Source organism: Colius striatus, chromosome W (genome assembly GCF_028858725.1).
Source record: "Colius striatus isolate bColStr4 chromosome W, bColStr4.1.hap1, whole genome shotgun sequence".
Lineage (NCBI taxonomy): Eukaryota > Metazoa > Chordata > Aves > Coliiformes > Coliidae > Colius > Colius striatus.
The window spans coordinates 10,619,992-10,643,008 of record NC_084789.1 but is presented as its reverse complement, the minus strand read 5'-3'; the positions used below and the strand labels follow the sequence as shown (position 1 = coordinate 10,643,008).

Sequence of the window (23,017 nt, the reverse complement as noted above, 5' to 3'; positions counted from 1 at the left end):
GAAATTTTCCTCTTGTGTCCAACCAGAATGTCCCCAGGGGTAATTTGCATTCATCATGTAACAGTGGAATTTAATATTCTTTATACATTGAAGTTGTCTGAGAAGAAATAGAAGTCCACACTCAAATATACTAACCCATCATCACTCAACCTTTCCTCTGATGACCAGAATAGTTCCTGACAGAGATTTTACCTTTGTCTCAGTCTTTATGTCAACTATTGTTTTCCTTTTTGCGACAGCCAAAGCAAATGTGAGCTGTTGTTTTATGGATAACTTTTTTTTAACTGGCTGCATCCACTAGTTTGGCATTAGTTTAGTAGTGGAAATAGAAAATATCTCAGTTCCCTTGATGGGAGACCTGTCTGGCTTGTGGGACGTCTCAGTGTGCACAGTTAGATACAAATCTATATTTAAGTACTCAATGGGCAGACATTTGTAGAAGGCAGTATTGTATTTTACACCTCTCCTTCAGGATGAGTGAAACATTTACATATTCAATCCCTAGAACAAATATTCTACTCAGAGTGAAGGAACTGTATGAAAGAACTGTAACTTTGATATGCTATATTCAGGACAAAATTTCTTTGTGCAATCATTTTATCATTGCACTTTTTAAAGAACTATGAGAAAGGAACTACTCTCCTGTTCCTACTGCAGACATGGACTATACAGCACTCAGGTGTTTTTCCTTCATGATCAACTTAGTATTTCAGTTACTGACCTAAAAGTGAAAGGTTATGTATCCTACATTCAACTTCATGAGACCATCCGCTCCTAGTGGTTTCAAATTCATAGAATTCAAAGGCTAAACAACATCATTTTAAAGTCTTCACTCTTCACCAAGCCTGGTGTTGTGCATAAAGTTTACTGGTAGTAAATATGTATTTGTTTCCAAGCTACCTGTGATGATACCTAGCTAAAAGTGGACTCCTGAGGCTTTCATTTTATATACTCATCTGATGATGAGGTGTCAGGATTTGACATGACAGCCTTTTCTGGTAAGGGGGAAGGGGCTGTAAAGATGGCTCCTGTAAGAAGTTGCTCAAAACTCTCTCCAGCTCTGAGCCAGATCCATTTCTGGGGCTGAGCAAATTACACGCCTCCATGATCACTTTTTAAGAAGAAGCCAGAAGAGGAGGTTTCTTCCTGTTTCTTCCTTCTTCAATGCTTTCTTCTTTACCAGCTGGTGGTGGCGTAAGGAATAGGAAGACGGAGAGAAACAACCATGCGGACTCCAAGGTTAGTGAAGAAAGAGAGGAGGCGGTGTGCTGGGACAATGACTCCCCTGCACTCTACAGAGAGGACTGGTTAAGTTGAAATTTATTTGAATTTCTTTAAAGACCCTGCATCAGTGGTAGAGACTCATTTTGCTACAAAACCCCGCATCAGGGGCAGAGACTCATTTTGCTAAGAACCCTGAGCCAGGGGCAGAGATTCACTTCATTAAAGTCCTAGAGCCAGGGGCCAGAAGAGGTCGTGTCCCGAGGGAGGGACTCTGTATCACTATCGTCGGAGAAGGCCTTGTCCTGAGGAAGGGATCCAATATTCACAGAAGCTGTAACTGTGAGAAGGAACCCACAACGAAGTAGCTCATTAAAATGATGCCCAGAAGAGACCATGTCCCGAGGGAGGGACCCTGTATTGACAGAAGTCATAGCTGCTGGGAAGAAACCACATCAGAGAAGTTCATTAAGGACTGTGTACTATGGGAGGGACCCCGTGTTGGAGCAGGGGAAGAATGCAAGGAGTCGTCCTCATCTGAGAAGAGAGAAGTGGCAGAGCCCTTCTGTGAGAGACTGACCAGCTGACTGCTCCCACTATCTCTACCTCCTTCTCCCTCAATGGCTCAGGGCGGTAGGGAATGGGGGATGTGGTCAGTCTCTCATAGATGGGCTCTGCCGCTTCTCTCTTCTCAGATGAGGACGACTCCTTGCATTCTTCCCCTGATCCGATATGGGGTGTCTCCCCTGGGACACAGTCCTTAACGAACTTCTCTCATGTGTGTTCTTCCCTGTAACTGCAGCTTCTACCGATACAGGGTCGTTCAAACGGGACCCAGTCCTTCTGGGCATAAGTTTAATGAGTTGCTTTGTCGTGGGTTTCTCCCCACAGTTACAGCTTCTGTGAATATTGTGTCCCTTCCACGGGACATGGCCTCCTCTGCCCATAGTTTTAATGAAGAAAATCACTGCCCCTGGTTCAGGGTCTGTAGTGAAGTGATTGAGTCCCTCCCACGGGACATGACCTCCTTCAGCCATAGTCACTGTCCCTGGCTTGGGAGTCTTAGTAAAATTAGTCTCTGCATCTGACACGGGATCATTATCAAAATAAGTCTCTACCGCTGATGCAGGGTCTTTAAAGAAATGCAAACAAATCTCTGCTTCACCAGTCCTCTCCATAGAATGCAGGGGAGTCTCTACTCCAGCACACCTCCTCTCTTTCATCACTGACCTTGGAGTCTGCATGGTTGTTTCTCTCACTCTTCCTACTCCTTGCATCACCACCAGCCAGAAAAGAAAAAGGGACAGAAGAAGGAAGAAACAGGAATAAGAAGGAGGAAGAAGCCTCCTCTTCCGGCTTCTTCTTAAAAAGTGATCGTGGAGGCGTGTAATTGGCTCAGCCCCAGAAGTGGGTCTGGCTCAACGCTGAGGAGAGTTTCAAGTAACTTCTTACAGAAGTCATCTTTACAGTCCCTTCCCCCTTACCAGAAAAGGCTGTTATGTCAAATCATGACACATCTTTTTACTCCCATTTCTCTGGGGCCTCTGCCATCCTAATAAGGGTGAGCGTGAATGGGGGCCACCGAGTGAGAGACTGTCATGGTGCTTCTGTGCTAGCTGGGCCAAACCACAACATAAGGCTTTCTAGTGATGATTAGTTTTTGGTATCTGCCAGTCAAACATTTCTAAATCCACATACTCTATGTCATTTAGTTTAATCAGATTACAAAGAGGTTCTAAATAAAATAATTGATATAATCTGTTTTTTAATAGAAAATGATTGGTCATTACCAATTGTAATTATAGCAGTTGATGAGATTTAGTTGACAAAATATATGTTGATTGGTAAGCTCAAATAGTTCAATAGTAAATATTTCAAAAGCTACAGAACAACATTCAATTCAACTCTACAGTAAGTGCATCAGACAAGAACAACAAATAGTGCCTTAAATAAGGACAACACACTTTTGTGTAATTTAGCTATGATTAGGCATATTCAAGAAAGAATAACCATTACTGTTGTAACAAGCAATAGTGGAAGAACAGTCACTACATAAAAATAATGCAAAATGTTTAACTAATACATGATTTCACTATAACTTAACATTGTCAATTATACATTTAAAAATGTAAGCTTGGCACAGCTTTATAAACCTAATCATAAGAAATATATAATGAAGGCTTGAAAAGGAACTCCATATTAGTACGAGTAGTTTACACAGGTAATACGGTCTACACACTGAATAATAATCAGGATCTCCTCAAAGTTAATCAGTCTAACTTAATTAAAACTGTTGATTTTTTTCTCCTTACCTTTTCAACAGTCTCTATAGAAGGAAGTAATTTATTCCTGTTAAATTACTTAGTGAAAAATTCTACAGCTGTCTCCCAATAGTCTAAGGCACATCATTAATGCACTGCCTTCCCTCCCACCCCTTCAGATTTCCTAGCATTTTACAGAATACATATATGTATATGTGATTTGCTAGAGGTAGGGAAGTCTCTTTCATTCTTAAAAAAAAAAGGGAGATGTTCCCTTTTTAACTGAAGATATCCAGACTTTGGTTCTCAACTTACTAGCATGTCTATGAAAATTTTTCCATGAATTAATTTTTAGAAACATAGGACAGCACCAAAATCATGATTAATCTGTTACTCAAAAGAATAGTGTGCCTTTATAAACTGCTTCATACAAGTCTTGCTTGAGACTTTTTCTAGCCTTGAATTTGCCAATTGTTCATGGAAAACAATCACTACCCTTATTGATAATTTTGCACACATCCAGAAAACATTGCACTACACTGCCACTTACATTAAACTTGGTCGATGCCACTGAGTAGTTCTGTTGTTATGATTGACATAGTAAGTCCGCCCCAGGTTGTCCACCTTTTCTTCCCATCCAGGAGGCAGTGGAGGAGGTGGCAACTCCTCCTGATGCTGAGATGCGGAGTCATTGGAATCGACCACATCCCATCCATGCTTATTAAAGAAGAAACAAAAATTAATTAATTTTAAAGTTCGAGCTGAAGCAAAGTTATTTCATTGCTGCTTACATTAGCATGTAGGTGCAGATTCTGAAAATTTTCCAAAGAGAAGTTCAAAATTACTTAAATGTAAACCATATAGAAATAAAATCTGTGGTTACAGTGTGCGCCTCATTTAAATGATGAAAACCCTGAAATCCCATCAGTCTATTAGAACAGAGAGTCCCAAATGTATTTGGGTGGTTGCCTGTTCTGGTGGTGGCTACATGCAGGTTCCCAGACAAGAAGCAAAGAGAACCAACTGCTAACTTTTGAACTCAGAGATATATGGCTTTGGATGAGAGCCCTCATTCCCAAGTTACAGGTGACTGCCGCACACTATCAGTAAGTAAAGCAAACTTGGCATTCACTTTATCGGTCCTAATTGTAGCTAATTCTTAAAATGGATGATGGTTGACAAGTGCTGAGAAGTCTTTAAACCTGCTGTGATGGCATGAGCTTTATTCTTTGCAAAGTCAAGGCTGTCATGGAAATAAAGAAAAATGTTCTAATGCCTATTTGAAATGGCCTCTGAAGAAGAGGTACCTAATACAGACCATTATGTTTATAAAATACTTGCATAGACTTTCTGAATTCTTCTACTTGGTATCACTTCCACTTCTACTTGCTCACAAACTGTGTCAGACAGACATTAAAATTCATAGTGGCAGCTTGAAATACTTGAAATGGTTGAGAAAGCATCAGGTTACGGTTAAAACAAAACAACAAAAAACATGAAAAAAAGCTGGAGAGGAAGAAGAAAGTAAGCTGCTATTGACATTGCTCCCAGGGTTTTATCTTTGAAGGTACAACTTTTTCTACAATTATATTTGAATCTCTAATAACTCAAATTAAGCCTTACCTCAGATTCATCCCTTTGATCACTGTTTTCTTCCTCTTGGCTATCATTTTTTGGCATATAAGCCATCTTCAGTCTCAAGAAACCCTTTACATGAGATTTGTGGCTAGAAGACAACAAGGTACATTTCATTTAACAAACCTTAAATAGTTGCAAATAACAAATCTGGAAGTAAGAAATGTTTTAAAATACAAAGGTCCTCCCCCTCACCTTCTTGGTCTGAGAAGGAAATCCTTAAATGTGTACGGCCTTTCCATGGTTGGGTCTTCAGTCTATAAGCATTTAAGAAAATGGCAAATTAAAGAGCTTGCCAAAAATTAGAGATGTGTGTGTATTCACATCACAGATGTGGTAGAAATGCTAGAGAAGACATTTAAATAATGAAGTCAGAGCAGGCAGACCTCTCCCAGTGTGTTGCCCCTAGATGTTAATCCACAGTTGCTTCAACGGTCTACCAGCTATCACTGCAAATAACAGTGACAGACTGAATCAAGGCTCATTTATAAGTGCACACAACATTCACAATTCAGAAATAAGTAGAAAAGAGCAATTAAACAAACCCCTTCTAAATATTTCCAGTCAGCCAATAGCAGTGTCAGAAAAGGTTGCATCTATTTCAAAGCAGTATTTTTTCTGCCCATTAGAAAGTGATGAAAAAAAACCTCCTCCTCAGTTGGCTTTCATTTTTTTTTTCGAAGTAGCTGAGACATTAAAAAATAATTAAGACTTTGAAACATTTTATGATGTACATAAGTAATACTATAATGCTGATAGATTACATCTGATTTCTATTTAAGTTTTGTAAAGACTTAAATCTCAAAAACTTTCTATTACATGAAAATTTCAGATTTCTTATCAAATAAGTTACATCCTTCATGTTCATGAGAACATGGATGCTATAGGTACAAAAATAGGAATTTTTAAATGACAAGGAAATTAAAGAACTGGAAATCTGTACACATACTTAGCCTGTTGATTGCTTGGGGTTCTTTAATCAATTGTACAATTTGGACTGACAAAATTGGAAGCATAGGGTGTGCTACAATGAAAGAGTAAGCACATTATCATACACACTCCAGTAAGACTAGAGAACTAGTACCTCAGATTAACATCAAACTTTCTCAAAATGAGCACAAAGTTAGTGGGTACTTATCAGAATGTTGCACCCAATTGCCATCCACTAAAAAAATGATAGTATATCTTTAAATCCCTTTTCAGCCCCAGCCTTACAAATAGAAATACTTTGAGACCAATTCTTTAACTACATCTTTCCAAACACAGAATAATCTTACTCCTAGACTACTATTTATAAAAAGCTTTTAAAAGCTTTTGTATTTCAAATTCAGCAACTAAGAATTTAAAAATCAACCTTCCTTTTCTTAGATATTATATCAAATACTACACAGACTTTCTTTTCACTGACTGAACACTTTTCCTGCAAGGTGTTTCCCATGTGTCCACTTAATCTGCAAGAGGCAGACATCCCATTTTTTTCCAAGAAATAGTAGATTTTAACCAAATCAATCAACACCCTGGTGTGGCAGCTCTCAGATCATGTGCTTCAGTCATCTCACAGTGCATCTCTTACATGTAATAGAGGTGCCAGACATGACATTGTCATATGTCAGTAACTAAGACTTTACCTATCTGTACAAAACAAACTGAGGTACCTGTACAATGATATGCTTGGTATTTAAGAAAACATCTGTAAACAAATGACACTGAAAGTAGGCATTAATCCAAGTAGTTGAACTCCAACATTTAAAAAAATTGAAGGAAATCCTCCAAATATCAGCTTTTCTAAGTTAATTGATTCGTATTTCTTCACATATAATGTATTTAAGTTGTTTAAAATCAGGAAACATTACAAAATACATACTTTCCTATCACCTAGGAAGGGTAATAGGCACTTACATGCCTCTGACAGAAAAAAACCTATTTATACACGTATAGACATTAAAAGATAAATCTATGCATGTTAAAAGCTATAATGTATGCTGTGACAATATCACAGCTTGTATAATCATAATGTCCAATGAATGTTGTTGTATGTACTATGGCACTCATGAATATCTCACTATTTCCATTATAACTTAGGAGTCCTTCAGACAAGTTTACTTTCAATCAACAATAAAACCAGTAATTTTACTCAAATTTGCCACAAAGATCAATAATGTTATAACATTTTCAGAGAAACTGAATTTCTGTAACTTCTTAAGATCCTATCACATTGGTTCAGCAGTTGGTTTGGTTTCAGTCTGTGGCTATTTGCTTTACAAGGTTTGAAGTAATATCAAAACATACTATCCACTTTCCAGACAGAACTACCATCCCATAACCTTAACAGCATATTATTTAGACAGAAAATCAGACAGATAAATCAGACTCCAAAAATGTGGGGTTTTTCAGTGTTTTAACAAAAGTTATGGAGGAAATGGAGTTTTCTAAGAGAGAGCACAACTGTTTCAACCATAAGGGAAAATCATGAAAAGGACAAAGCCAGAAGATTAATCAGAGAATAATCATCAACAGTAAGGTGAGAAACGACCAGTCTATTGGCTACATGTCATTCATGAATTGACTCAGATCAGACAAGAATTTTAAGGTAGAATCAGGATGGCAAGTGAATCCTGGATGTTGAGAAATTCAACAGATACCAGAGAACAACTGTCCTCCTTGTCCCTGAAAAGGGAACCATTTCTCCCAATTCCTGTGCATGGTGGGACTTTGTTGTGCATAACATTTTTCTTTAAACCTCTAGTGCTATGCTGAGAATGCTTGCTTTAAGAAAAATTAACCAGACCACTTACAGAAATAAATTCTACATAACATCAGAGTTTTTCCTATCTGGTGATAACAAAAAAGACACAAAAGCACTGCTTACTGGAAGATGACTGAGTGGCACATCCACTTGACCCAGGAAGTCGTCTCTAGTCTGTCAAACAGAAAGAAAAGGCAGAAAAAGAAGTCATTTTACAACAGAAAAGTAAAAAATTATAAATATCAATCCAGTCACAATGAAGCAAAAAATAAAGATGGTTGAGTACCATTATTTTAGCAATTACTGGTTTCTGTCCCTTTATCTGTTTTTGTAATTTATCTATTTCAGCAGAACATTTTCTGTGGCAGTCTAAAATGGCTTCTTAGTCCATAGGGCGTATGTTACATACTGACAAAAGTCTGTTTCCTCTGACAAACCATACATATTTAAAAAAATAAAGTCATAATCTACTCTTACCATGAATTAGTCTCCACATACATTAAGAAGCAGAGTGAAATTACTATTCTCTATGTCATTGAAATATTCATGTCAAGTCTTGATGACTTTTTTTTTCTTCTTTATTTTAAGGAAAACCTTGTATGCACATGTGGCAGGGAAGGGAGGGAAAGAACCCAACATCCAAACAGTGAAGATAGAACTGCATGAACTGTAAATATTTTTGCCCCAAACAAAAATTTATTTTATCACTTTACCAAACAGAAACTGAAGTATTAGAACTTTTGGTGGTTTTTTTAAAGAATGTGTTTACATTAATTCAGAACAGCAACTTTATGAGGAACAGTTATACACCCTTATAACCAGCCTTTTGAGTAATCTTGTATTTCCCACCTGAAGACTTGACCATTAGTACAGTGGTTCAAGTTAAGCATGTGGATGTGGTTATACCAACACTCGAGCCACATAGCACCATCACAAATTCACTTATTTGTCCATGTAGAAGTGATAAATGCTACTTTTCTGCATGTTCTTCACTATCTGTTTGATCACCACTTTCTCTCAGAGTGAACAAGCCAAAGGCACCATCTCCCACAGAGGTAACCATCCACAAGCTGACAGTGGGATCTGACCCCTATCTAACTATACCTTTATTACTGGTAGAACTCCAATACCTATATTCCATGCCTGTTTTACAACTATGAAGATTATAGGATAAAGAAAGCCTTTCAAGGTCTAATAGTTCAAAGACCTATCTGACCTTTGCAATACTCAGTGATTCTTGAAGATGCTCAGACTGGACTGTGTGCAGTGGCCTAATCACCCACTCATATCTACCACTTTAAAGAGCATAAAAATTCACACAAGATACCTCAGTGCACTCCTAGCAATCCACTTACAGGGACAGACAGAAGTAAAGAAACATGAAATATTAGCAGAGGTGGACAAAGGAAGAATAAACTTTGAGAGGGAAAATGCGTATTGTTATCACTCACTTGACAGCTCAATAAAGCCTAGAAAGAAATGGCTCTCATCAGTTTTCTCACCAAACAATAATGTCTGCTCACTCCATATCTTCAACTACACTAGATATAATGTTTCTAGAAGAAAATATTTGCATTCTCAATGGACTGTGATTGCTTTAAATAAATTATAACTTTAAAGCAGCGCTCAGGTATCTATCTGTATCACTTAGAGACACCTTACAATGACTTCAACATGTAACAATTTTTATGATTAACAATGTTACCTCAAGAGAAGAGTTGCTTGTCAATTAATCTACATTTTTCTTTGAAATGTAGCTATTACTATCCATCTAACTTCAACACATCCCTGTGCAGATCATCTCCCTGTTTGAAATGCATACACATTGATCAGTTGATCTTCTTTGCTGATAAGTAATAGAGGGCAACCCAGAAATAAAAATTAATAAAAAGCACTTGACAGTATAGTCAGGCACTTCATGGAGAGATTCCTGTTTGCCTCTTAGCACCGCATTACTTCAAAATGCCATGTGTCCTAGTAACTTACTGGTATTATAAAGTGCCCCGGAATGTGACAGAGTAGTCACACACTGAAAATTAATCAAGTCACAAGCTCCCATCAAAATATAGTTCATAATGAGAGTAAGAACACAAGTAGCAGCATACTGGCCTGCAACACCAGGCCCAGGTGCTCCTAAGTGCTGTAAAGAGGAGGCATAGTGATTGGGACAATGATATTCAGAAGCTGCGCAGACACCAGAGAAATATTCCAATTTCTCCTTTATAAACAGATAATCTTTCTGATAGATTTTTATCAATATGTTTGCACTTAACCTAACTAGATGCACACAATACCACTTTGGACACTATCTAGGGAGGGTATCTTAAGAGCTATATGAGGTCTCCCACACGGTAGTGATGTGGACGTGCTGAAAGTCAGCTTCACAGCTAAACTAATCTACTCATTGATCATGATCATCATTTGCTGATTTATAAGAGCAATTCACTATTCTAGTGACTGGGATTAATATTTCCTCCTTGCTGTGATGGAAGACATTAAAAAAATGGCAAAAAAACCAATAACCCAGGAACTCCACAAAACCACTGAGAAGCCTCAGGGGACTTGTTGAAGGGAGAGGCTATTGGAAGACAGTCTCAAGCCTCCCTTTGTGCAACCAGATCCCCAGAGGAACTGGGCAGTTTCCAAGTCCTGTAGAAGGAATGGCTGCATTAAGGGGCACCATGAGACCATTCCTCTGACCCCTCATCAGCAGGAGCCATCTCCTGCTCTTCTTCCCTCGGAGGTTAACCAAATGCTCATTCTCAGGACTGTAAAATCTCTCCTGAGGGGAACACAGGGTCCTCGCAGAAGGACTCAAAAGAGGGATAGCAGCTATGTCACACTGTGGTCTTGTCATGAGTTTGTGTGGAGCTGCTTTTTGCTTGGTAACAGGGGGAGGGGGCTGCAGTGCTGTCCTAGTAATCAATTCTCTAAACATCCCCTGGCTCTGAGGTGGACCCACCTTCAGCCCAGTCAAGTCAATCTGGCACCTCTGCCTCTGCCATCATTATTTAAGAAGGGAAATCTGCAGTGGAAGAGGAGGTGTACAAGATGGAGATGACCATGTGGACCATGGTCAGAGAAAGAGGAAGGAAGGAGGAGCACTGGATTGGAGACCCCTCTGCAGCCTGTGATGAGAACGCAGCTGTGCCCCTGCAACCCATGGAGGGCAATGTTAGGCACTGAGAGCCACCAGCAGCTCCCAGTGAGTGTGCCCAGACAGGCAGGAGACTGTGTGAGGAGGCAGCCATGGCACAGGACCTGCTGGAGGGTCTGCAGGCCGCAGAGACCCACACGAGAGGCAGAGAGGAGTTGCAGCCCTTGGGATGAAGGGCCTGTGTAGGCATGTGAGGGATTCTGCTGTGGAGCAGGGAGGATGAAGGAGCCCTCCTGCCCTGAGGCAAGACAAGTGGACAAGTGGCAGGAGCAATCAGACTGAAACCCTCATTCCCCTCCCCCCACCCCAGCCCATCAGGGAGCAGGAGATAAAGATCAGGGCTCTGAGCCCTGGAAGAGGGGAGGGTTGAGGGGAAGGTGATCTTAAAGGGCTGGTTGTGCTCTTCATCATTGTGCCACTTTGTGTTGTTTTATGTTTGTTTTGTTTTTTGATGGGTGGTGGATTAAATTAAGTTCTGTTTTCTTCCCCTACTTGTGTAGTTATGTCTGTTTTGCCTGGGACCATAAGTGGTGTGTGAGCCCTCCCTGCCCTTAGGGCATTCCAAGGGCCCTTAATACTTATGGCTGATCATGGTCCTGTGTTCCTAGATGGGCCTAAACCATGACAGTCCCCAACACCTAATCACCATCAGTGCTTATTACTTCTTTCACAATCCACCAGTGACTGAGGAAATCTTTCATCTTATAATTTTGACCTGAAGTCGTCTGAAACATAGGTACATTTTTATAAATCAAAAATACACAGTTTGTTCTAAAAAAAAAGGGTATCCCAGTGATGTAGCTGTATGGACAGTTGTCATGAAGAGACATACCCAAAAGTACCACACAGACAAAACCAGGCCCAGGTCACATCTGCTCATCTCTCACTGATCAGATGAGGTGGGTATGGGCCAGAACAGTGAAACCAGAGATCCCTGCTGTGGGGAGGCTGAGTGGAAAGCTCTGCCAAAGGAGCCTGGGCAGCACCTGCTGGTAATTAAACAGCATATATGTGTTTGCTCTGTGAGCTGGTATTCATTACATAAGATATGAATTTTCAAAATGAGGCATAGTGCATTCTTCAAAAGTCAACTATTTCTCAGGGAAAATAATTTCTCCCAGATACTGCTTATGATACTAGAGATCAGCTCTAGTGATTCCTAAATAACCAGCTGCTTATTTATAATCCTGCTATGCACAGAATACAAAGAAGTGAATACTGCTGCCCCAAAGTCAGGTTTACTTATTTCTCATAGTAGAGCATTACATTTAACATTAAAATTCACATTTCATATGATAACATCCCTGGAAAGGTGATGGAACAGTTCATCCTGGATACGATCTCTAAATACATGAAGGAAAAGATGGTTATTGGGGGGGTCAACATGGATTCACCAAGGGGAAATCCTGCTTGACAAATCTGATAGCTTTCTAAGATGGTACAACTGACCGGATAGATGAAGGGAGAGCAGTGGATATCATCTACCTTGACTTCAGCAAGGCTTTTGACACTGTCTCCCATAACATCCTCCTCAGAAAGCTCAGGCAGTGTGGCTTGGATGAGTGGTCAGTGAGGTGGATCGAGAGCTGGCTGAATGACAGAGCCCAGAGGGTGGTGATCAATGGCACAGAGTCGAGTTGGAGGCCTGTGGTCAGTGGAGTTCCACAGGGATTGGTTCTGGGGCAAGTCTTGTTCAACATCTTCATCAACAATCTGCATGAGGGAACTGAGGGTACCCTCAGCAAGTTCACTGATGACACCAAACTGGGAGGACTGGCTGATTCCCCAGAAGGCTGTGCTGCCATTCAGTGTGATCTCGACCAGCTTGAGAGGTGGGCAGAGAGGAACCTCATGAGGTTCATCAAGGACAAGTGCAGAGTCCTGCACCTGGGAAGGAACAACCCCATGCACCAGTACAGACTGGGGATTGACCTGCTGAAGAGCTACTCTGCAGAGAGAGACATGAAAGTCCCGATTGATAAGCTAAATATGAGCCAGCAATGTGCCCTCGTGGCCAAGAAGGCCAATGGCATCCTGGGATGCATCAAGAAGAGTGTGGCCAGCGGGTCAAGGGAGGTTCTTCTCTCCCTCTACTCTGCCCTGGTAAGGCCTCATCTGGAGTATTGTGTCCAGTTCTGGACTCCTCAGCTCAAGAGGGACAGACAACTTCTGGAGAGAGTCAGCGCAGGGCCACCAAGATGATCAGGGGACTGGAACATCTTTCATACGAGGAAAGGCTGCAGGAACTGGGACTGTTTAGTCTAGAAAAGAGGAGACTGAGGGGGAATCTTATTAATATTTACAAATATCAAAATGGTGGATGTTAGGAGGTTGGGGCATCACTTTTTTCTGTTGTATTGTCATGGTTTCACATGATAGACTTTTCTGGTAAGGGGGAAGGGGCTGTAAAGATGGCTGTAAAGAAGTTTCTCGAAACTCTCCCCAGCTGTGAGCCAGACCCACTTTTGGGGCTGAGCCAATTAGACACCTCCACGATCACTTTTCAAGAAGAAGTCGGAAGAGGAGGCTTCTTCCTGTTTCTTCCTTTTTCTGTCCCTTCTTCTTTTCCGCCTGGTAGTGATGCAAGGAGTAGGAAGAGTGAGAGAAACAACCATGCAGACTCCAAGGTCAGTGAGGAAAGAGAGGAGGAGGCGTGCTGGAGCAGACTCCCCTGCATTCTACGGAGAGGACTGGTGAAGCTGGGATTTGTTTGCATTTCTTTAAAGACCCCGCATCAGTGGCAGAGACTCATTTTGCTAGAAAACCCGAATCAGGGGCAGAGACTCATTTTGCTAAAAACCCCGTGCCAGGGGCAGTGACTATGGCCAGAGGAGGCTGTGTCCCGTGAGAGGGACAAAATCACTTCATTACAGACCCTGAGCCAGGGGCAGTGATTCTCTTCATCAAAACTATGGCCGGAAGAGGCCATGTCACGTGGGAGGGACCCTTTATCACTATGGCCGGAGGAGGCCGTGTCCTGAGGAAGGGACCCAATATTCACCGCAGCTGTAACTGTGGAGAGGAACCCACGACAAAGCAGCTCATTAAACTTATGCCCAGAAGAGGCCGTGTCCCGAAGGAAAGACCCTGTATCTGCAGAAACTGCAACCGTGGCAAAGAATCCACTCCAGAGATATTCAACAAGGACTGTGTTCCATATGAGGGACCCTGTATCGGCAGAAGCCGTAGCTGCTGTGAAGAACCCACGTCAGAGAAGTTCCTTAAGGACTGTGTCCCAGGGGAGGGACCCCGTATAAGAGCAGGGGAAGAATGCCAGGAGTCGTCCTCATCTGAGAAGACAGAAGGGGCAGAGACCATCTATGAGAGACTGACCACATCCCCCATTCCCTACCCCCTGAGTTGTTGAGGGGAGAGGAGGTAGATATATCGGGAACAGTGAGCTGGGCCCAGGAAGGATGGGGGAGGGAGATCTTAAAGTGCTGGTTGTAATTTTCTCAATCATCCTACTCCCTTTTTGCTTCTATTCCATTCTATTTCTTGTAGGTAGTAGAATAAACTTTCCTACTTTCCTCTCTAAGTCGAGTACTGGAGTCTGTTTTGCCTGGAACCGTAACTGGCAGCGAGCCCTCTTTGCCCTTGTCTCAATCAACAACAACCTTGCTTATCTTTATTTACTCCCATTTCACTGGAGCTGAATGGGGGCATCGAGCGAGAGATTGTCGTGGTGTTTCTTTGCTAGCTGGGTCAAACCACGACATGTATCTAGTGACAGGACAAGGGGTAATGGAAAGAGGCTGGAACACAAAAAGTTCCATTTAAACATAAGGAGAATCTATTTAATGTGAGGATGATGGAGCACTGAAACAGGCTGTCCAGGGAGGCTGTAGACTCTCCTTCCTTGGAGGTCTTCAAGACCTGCCTGGACATGTTCCTATGCAACCTGATCTAGGTGAACCTGCTTCTGCAGAGGGGTTGGACTAGATGATCTCTAAAGGTCCCTTCGAACCCCTACTGTTCTATGATTCTATGAAAAATAGGTAATAGATTTTTCGCCACAGAATTTTTACTATCAATCCTCTTCCTAGCAATTACTGGAAAAATCTGTCAGCATGCATTGTTTTTAGACAGATAACATATTTCTCGCTTAATATTGGCAAATACCACGTACCTTCCACCTCCTGCTTCAATACAGTTACTCAAGTAACTACTCAGAAGAAAATATATAACTATTTCTAGATCTGTTCATGCAGTTTTTAGCTCAAGAAAAAACACGACTTGTGTACACAGGAAATTTTCAGGTTGGTTAGAAACAGAACTGTGACTGAACATAGATGCAGCTTTGCTATGTATGTAGGGAAGAGGCTCCTTCCTCTGCACCTGAGATGGGGAGAAAGCTTCACTGATGGGTTGGTGCAGGCGGTAGGGACATAAAGAGACAAGTCTACAAAGTTCCCTTGGTGTATTTCTCAACAGACACGTACAGAGATGACTTATATGCAAGTACCATGCCTGAGATACTGTCATGGTTTTGCCCAGTCAGCAATGAAGCACCAGGACAGTCTCTTGCTCACTGCCCCCTATCCACCCCCACCCTCCTTAGGATGGCAGTGTGGCATAATTACCTAAGTGGCCTGGAAATTAAAACTTACATTAAAACTTATATTAAAAATCTCTTTCTTAACTAGAAAGAATGGTTGAGGTAAAATGTCCAACTGGAGAGTCTCCTGGTCATGATAGAGTTGTGCCTTCTGCACTGGAACATAATTTGATTGATTTGTCAGAGTCCCAGCAAAAAAATCTCCCATCCCCAGGGAGGGCAGTGAGCTACCCTGCCTGGCGGATATTAGCCATTCAGTGGCTCTCTGGTAATGACAAAGAACCTATTATTTCCCTTCCTGTCAGATCCCCGAAAATATCAATAGAATTCCTCATTGACACTGGGGCCCAAATGTCAGTAATCAATGATAAAACAGCACAACTTTGGGGCATAAACCCCACCCGACGCAAGGTTAAATTCATGGGAATTGATGGTGTCGTAAAAACATGCCCCACTGCAGAAATTACTTTCTAGTTGCCTGGAGAACAAAGAATGACTAAGACAGAAGTGTTAGTAGGTGCTGCACACACTAATCTCCTAGGATTTGACTTACTGCATGGGTGAGTGGAAACTCCCAGATTGAACTGTGTGGAGTTTTGCAGGACATGTAAAGGGATTAGGCACAGTGAAAATGAGCTTGCTAGAAACCTCCAAATCTGTACCCCCTTCAGAAGTCACTAATGTCTGACAATATCCACTGCCTGCGGCAGTCCTCACAGGGATTGACACGGTGGTAACAGAATTGGAAAAAAGAAGCATCATTGAAAGGACTCATTCACCTTATAATTCACCAGTGTGGCCCATAAAGAAACCCACCTGACAATGGCATTTCATAGTAGATTATGAATGCTTAAACGCCAATACTGCACCCTTCAACTGCTGCAGTTCCAAGTATTGTGCAGGTTGTGACAATGATACAAGGAGCTACCCATTCTTGGATGTCTGCCTTAGATGTTAAGGATATGTATTTTATGATCCCTCTCCTTGAACAAGATAAAGTCCAGTTCACTTTCACATGGAAGGGGATCCAGTATACAGGTTTTACATCAGCCACTGGAGAAAACAGTTAAAGATCTTAAAAGATGGTTCAATACACTTTCCCTTCTGAGGGAAATTCAAAGTGATGATGGCTCACACTTTATAGCTACAGTAGTACCAGTCTGGGATAAAAAGGAAGAAATTTGGTGGGTATTCCACACTCATTATTATCCTCAGGCTTAGAGCATTGTCAAATACATCAATGGATCAAGCTTTCACAAAAAACTCATGAACCTGGATGGCATTTGCAACTGAATAATGCCATCTATCAATTGAATAACCGATGGAGTGGGGAAAGCTGCCAAAAGTGAAAGTCTTGTATATTGACTAACACAATTGCCCTGAAAATCCATACAAACCAGGAGAATATTCTAAGGGATTTTACACCTGACAACCTGTACTGGTGAAGATGCCTCAGACTGAAAGAGTACCAATGGTACTAAGCACTCCTAAAAATCTCTATGCTTGGGAAGCTAGAGATTGTTCACAAAAAATACACTGTATTAGCACCCAGTGGATCTCACCTTCTTTTTAACCCCGATGGTCAAATAAGACCAAGCACACTTTCTCTTCTTTTGTATTTACAGGAATCCTGGATGAACCACATGTGAGCGGATGGATTCAGGCATGTGCTCGCATTGCAGGAACTAGGCAGAGAGCAGAAAAATTGGTGTCCTGCCTAGCCCCATAGTACAAACATATTATCACAACAAACTAATGTAAAACTTTATAAAACTTTCAGTTTATGTTAGAAGCATTTAAGAAATTGATTTTATATCATAGGCTTACTGATTTTAGTTGTTTTATTAGACTAACTCCTTATATCTTTAACATCGGCTCCTTATGTGATTAGAAACATGGATCAATAGCAAGTACTGTTTAATCCAACATACTCTCTCAAACGAGTAGAGCTATCCATGCAGATTAATATCTCTGCAATCAAACTCACCTGCTCACCATTCCTGGGCACATCTTATGCAGGATGGTATTGCATGGTTACATGAACAGACCCTTGCCTCCCCACAAAGATCAAAGAGGAATGTGACTGGTATCTTAGGAACAGAATTGGGAATCTTAAATAGTATAGATGCTGAAATACTTGCCAACAAACTAGTCACAACCACTGGTGATTTAAACAGACTAAAATGCCCTCTACAGTCCTATTGGCCTTGGGAAACCACCAATGGCTTTTATCAAATATTTTACCTCAGTGGGAAGAAACAAGTGAAGAGGACCATCAGATGATCAAAAATGCACTCAATGCAGCCCAAAACAATGTTTCTTTAGCTCTCAGCAGTATCCAAGCCCAACTTTGGATACAATCGATGACTGCGGCAATCATAAGGGAAAGTGAAGAAGGCACTTTACCCACTGAAATTTGAAAGGTAATATGGAATAACGCAATAGAATTTAAAAGGAAATTTCAGTCCTGGTGGTACCTGGTTAACTTCACCTACAATCCCACTGAGAGTAAAGCCACTGCTTTTGTCTTAATACACAATGCTTTGGTGTCCTGGTTTGAGCTAGGATAGAGTTAATTCCCGTGAGGAACCAGGAAAGGGTACAGCCTGATCAGCTGACCCAGGCTGGCCAGCAGGTGTTCTATACCATCCTAACGCCATGCCCAGTATATAGGTGGGGAGCTAGTCGGAAGGAGCTCTCTTCCAGGGTCGCGGTTTCTCAGTCGCCAGTCTGGAGCGGTCACTTAAGTCGGGTCCCGGATGGTGAGCAACTGTGTCACTCAACAATTTTCTTCATAATATCCCCTTATTTTTGTTATAGTTGTTCCTCTTCAACTTTCCCCTAGTAAATTGTTCTTATTTCAGCTTATGCGAACTCTTTTACTTTTTTTTTTTTTTGATCCCCTCCGTGTTCTGCCGGGAGGGGTAGGAGTCATGTTTTTTTTTTCCCTTTGCTCTGACTGGGCAAAACCACGACATTTGTTATATACCATATACCAAATCATTGCACTGGGGTTGAATCACAATGGGACTATACTCTATCCAATTGAGCATAGGGTGTGGGCACAAAAGAATGGGAATAAATGGCAAACTGTTCATGTTGATGCATGCATTACAAGGGACCAACAAGGATTTATTTGTGAGAGTAATATCCTCAGAGCTCAAGACATTTGTCTTGACACTGACCAAAATATTTGTCATTTTGAGATATATCCTGGTGCTACCCCCAACACTGTGCTTGTATATATTGGGACAGGGTGTGTCTGTATGAGAACTTCTTATAGTTTTGTCTTCATAGATGGCATAGCAGTAGACATTAATAATAATTCGAATCTCTGTGTTTGCAACTTTACTAACATTCTAGGATGTGATTTCAGTTCCTCAGCTCCTGTTACATCTGACCAACTGCTACAGTCTAACTACATGTTGACTCACAATTTATTGCTTGCCCCTAATGGAATGAACATTACATTGGTGAAAAAGCTGCTAAATGATGATTTGAAGTGACTGATGAAAGAGGTCCAAGAAAATGGAAAAAAGACTGATTACTGTCCATCATGATGTCGAAGAGGTACATGTTGGAAAGAGTCAAGAAAGATGGAGAACATCGATAGTGGGACACCCTTTTTGGATGGTCGCCAACAGCTACAGGACTCTTTAGTAAGATACTACATCCTGTTGTTGTTTTGCTAATACTTACCATATTGTGCCTTGTTTTGACAGTTGCTTTGTATGTTAAACTTTGGTTTATGATGAACAACTTAACTTGCTTGCTAGCTCCCCAAAATTTATTTGTGCTTGACGATCCTCACCACAAGAACACTTGTGATATTCCCAATCAGCCTCAAATATAGTGGAGCTTGAGTGACTATAGTCACAGGGTGGAATATGTGGCATAATTACTTAAGTGGCCTGCAAATGAAAACTGATATTAAAACTTACATTAAAGATCAGCATTATTCACCAATTAAGGAAAGGTATAAAATCAAGAAGGCTTACAGGGTGGATACAGCTGCAGCTGGTATGTGAGTAATCCACAACACAGCAATTCCCTGCAAATACCACGGAATATGGAGCAGAGTCGAGGCTCTGCATTCAGACTCTGTGAGGATACAGAGAAACAAGATGGTCCTCTAAAACTGATAAGCAGCACTTTTGGTACCCTGAGCCAATGGTCTGTCAAATCTTGACAAAATGCTGTCCTCAGTGCGAACTTTGCTCATTTTAATGTCATTTTAATACCAAAACACACCTCCACCCCAAAGGCTACCCGCTTCCAAGGTGGCACCATTCCTTGAGTTTGTGCCCTGAATTTTTTGTAAGCTATATCTTTAAATGCGAGACAAGAGAATTATACAGCAATCATAGAATTGTAGGGATTGGAAGGGACCTTTAGAGATCATCTAGTCCAATCCCCCTGCAGAAGCAGGTCCACCTAGATCAGGTCGCATAGGAACATGTCCAGGCGGGTCTTGAAGACCTCCAAGGAGTCACTCAAACTCCACCTTGAAGGTAAAAAGGGTATGAAAAATGGTTAAAGAAAAGGGAGGTGTTGGGAGAAGACACCATTGTTAAGTCAAGGGAAGCTCCCTCGCAGACTGCCTCTGATTCCTGGGATCAGCTAATGGTCTGAGCCTCTCTTTCTCCCCCCTTGGGATGCCTTGGGTGAGGCTTAAACTAAGCACTTCTGCAGGAAACAGAAATCTCACTCTCTAGAGAGTTACTCTAACTTTTTGCAGTCAGGCTGTATTTTTTTTTTGTAACTTTGCATGCTGCATTACTTACATTTTTTGCATGTGTTTTTTCCTTTTTTTTTCTGCAGACAATCACTATTACCGTCAATCCATAAGAACCTGTATATTTGTTGCATGAATAAAACTGCACTGTTTAAATAGCTAGTCGTCACAGTTTCTCACTGAATGTAACCAAACCCTAAAGTGTGGCCGTGCTAGTTCATGAGCATGACTAAACTGAAGGTGCAGTCCACTATCAATGTATCCAGAATCGTGATAGTTCACAGGAGGTGAATGCACCTGGACTGATTGTGGCAAACAGGGCATCATTCAGAATTTAAACCCAGCCGCACCTAACCTCCCACCTTGGTGAGGAGTTAGAATGCAAGGGGGTTTATCTTCTGCCAAACCACTCTGTCTCCTTTTAATGTGACAGGTAGATGCCCCAGTGAGATCGGAGGAAATAAAGATAACCAAGTATCATGTGGATTGAGACAAGGGCAGGAAGGGCTCACTGCCAAGTATGGTTCCAGGCAAAACAGACTCCAATACTTAACATAGAGAGGAAAGTAAGGAAAATTTATTCTACTACCTACAAGAAATAGAATGGAATAGAAGCAAAAAGGGAGTAGGATGATTGAGAAAATTACAACCAGCACTTTAAAATCTCCCTCTCCCATCCCTCCTTTCTTCCCGGGCTCAGCTCACTGCTCCCAATTTCTCTACCTTCTCCCCCATCAACGGCACAAGGGGGTAGGGAATGAGGGATGTGGTCAGTCTCTCATAGATGGTCTCTGCCACTTCTTTCTTATTAGAGTAGGAGGACTCCTCACATTCTTCCCCTGCTTCAATACATGGTCTCTCCCATCAGACACAGTCCTTAATGAACTTCTCTGGTGTGAGTTCTTCCCCACAGCTAGAGCTTCTGCAAAAACAGGGTCCCTTACACAGGACACGGCCTCACTACCCCTGGCATGGAGTCTTTTATGAAATGCAAACAAATCTCAGCTTCACCACTCCTCTCCACAGGATGCAGGGGGACCTCTGCTCCAGCACACCTCCTCTCTTCCCTCACTGACCTTGAGGTCTGCATGGTTGCTTCTCTCTCTCTTCCAACTCTTTACACCACCACCAGCCAGAAAAGAAGGAAGAACATTACAGGAAGAACCCTCCTCTTCCAGCTTTTTCTTCTTAAAAAGTGGCATCTAATTCGCTCAGCCCCAGAAGTGGGTCTGGCTCAGAGCTGGGGAAAGTTTTGAGCAACTTCTTGCAGAAGCCATCTTTACAGCCCCTTCTCCCTTACCAGAAATGGCTCCACACAAAACCATGACAGATACCTGATATATTCCGTAAGTAGATGTGCCGTAAGTATACCAGATATTTATCTGATTTTAACATATCCAGAAATCATAAGAACTGCTGCATCTACACTGAGTAACTGATTTTATTGGTTATTTACAAATGGTCTGCAGCCTGGCTGTGGCACAGCCAAAATGGTAAAGTTGGCTGCAAGAATTGTGCAAATTCAGACTAATGTTAAAAGTCTTCACTTCTACCCAAGACCAAGTTTTCAGAAAGCCAGTCTTCAAAGCACCTAAAACAACAAAATCTGTTCATGTCTAGTTATAGAGTGGAACTGGGAAATCCTTAGTTCTAACCTGACTCTGCCAGTGAGCTGCAGTGACAATTTAAAAAAATTACATCCTCATCTACTCCTAATATGAATATGGTCACTGTAAAACTGAATCTTCATGCAACACTTGACTAGACACATATATTTATAAGAAAACTTAAATGGCAGGTGATGGAAGTGGTAATATATTCATATTAAGCACTTTAGGATATTTTTGTTTTGTGAAAAGAATTTTGTCTTGCAGGCCTCCACATTTCTAATATTTAGGCACTCTCATATTGGGGTTTGCTGCTTCCAGAAAAAGTACCTCACAAGTCATATGAACCTTTTTCCTGCTCTACTGTGTACTGAATTTCCAGTACCTTATTTTTCACATTTCTCAATATAGCAATGTCTGTTTCAAGAATCTTTCTCATTAAAATAAAAAGGGCTATCCAATACACAAGCTTGCCTGTTTAGTTGCATAGTACACTGCTAATCCCGGGAGGATCCTCCTGCATCTGTCCAGGGAAACCTGTGTGTTTGAGTAAGCCCCTGTGCTGCCTCTACACCAATGCACGCAACCTGGGGAATAAGCAGGAGGAACTGGAGATGTGGGTGCGGATACGGGGCTACGACCTCATTGCGGTCACAGAGACGTGGTCTGACAGATGCCATGACTGGAGCACAGACATGGAGGGCTATGTATTGTTTAGGAAGGACAGGCTGACAAGGCGTGGATGTGGAGTTGCTCTCTATGTGAGAGAGCAATTAATGTGTATCGAACTGTGCCTGGGTGGGGATAAAGAGCGGGTAGAGTGCTTATGGGTAAAAATTAGCGGGCAGGGCAAGGCAGTTGATATTGTTGTAGGAGTTTGTTACAGGACACCTGATCAGGAGGAGGAAGTGGATGAGACCTTCCACGAACAGCTAAGAGCTGCCTCACAATCACAATCCGTGATCCTCATGCAGGACTTCAACCACCCTGATATTTGCTGGGATGGCCACACAGCCAAGCACATATAGTCCAGGAGGTTCCTACAGATTGTTGACGGCAACTTCCTGTCACAGGTGATCGAGGAACCAACGAGGAGG

At 41.6% G+C, this 23,017-nt stretch overlaps 1 protein-coding gene across 1 annotated transcript in view; it reads right to left on the bottom strand.

Annotated features, from left to right (window-relative positions):
- LOC133628488 (E3 ubiquitin-protein ligase NEDD4-like) overlaps positions 1–23,017 on the bottom strand; it is a 352,048-nt gene that overhangs the window by 88,847 nt on the left and 240,184 nt on the right. The window contains exons 6-9 of the mRNA XM_062016712.1: positions 7,987–8,037; positions 5,313–5,374; positions 5,106–5,208; positions 4,033–4,199 (exon numbers count right to left, since the gene is read on the bottom strand). Of these exons, the coding sequence (XP_061872696.1) occupies positions 4,033–4,199; positions 5,106–5,208; positions 5,313–5,374; positions 7,987–8,037 (383 nt within the window). The remainder of the gene's footprint in view (positions 1–4,032; positions 4,200–5,105; positions 5,209–5,312; positions 5,375–7,986; positions 8,038–23,017) is intronic.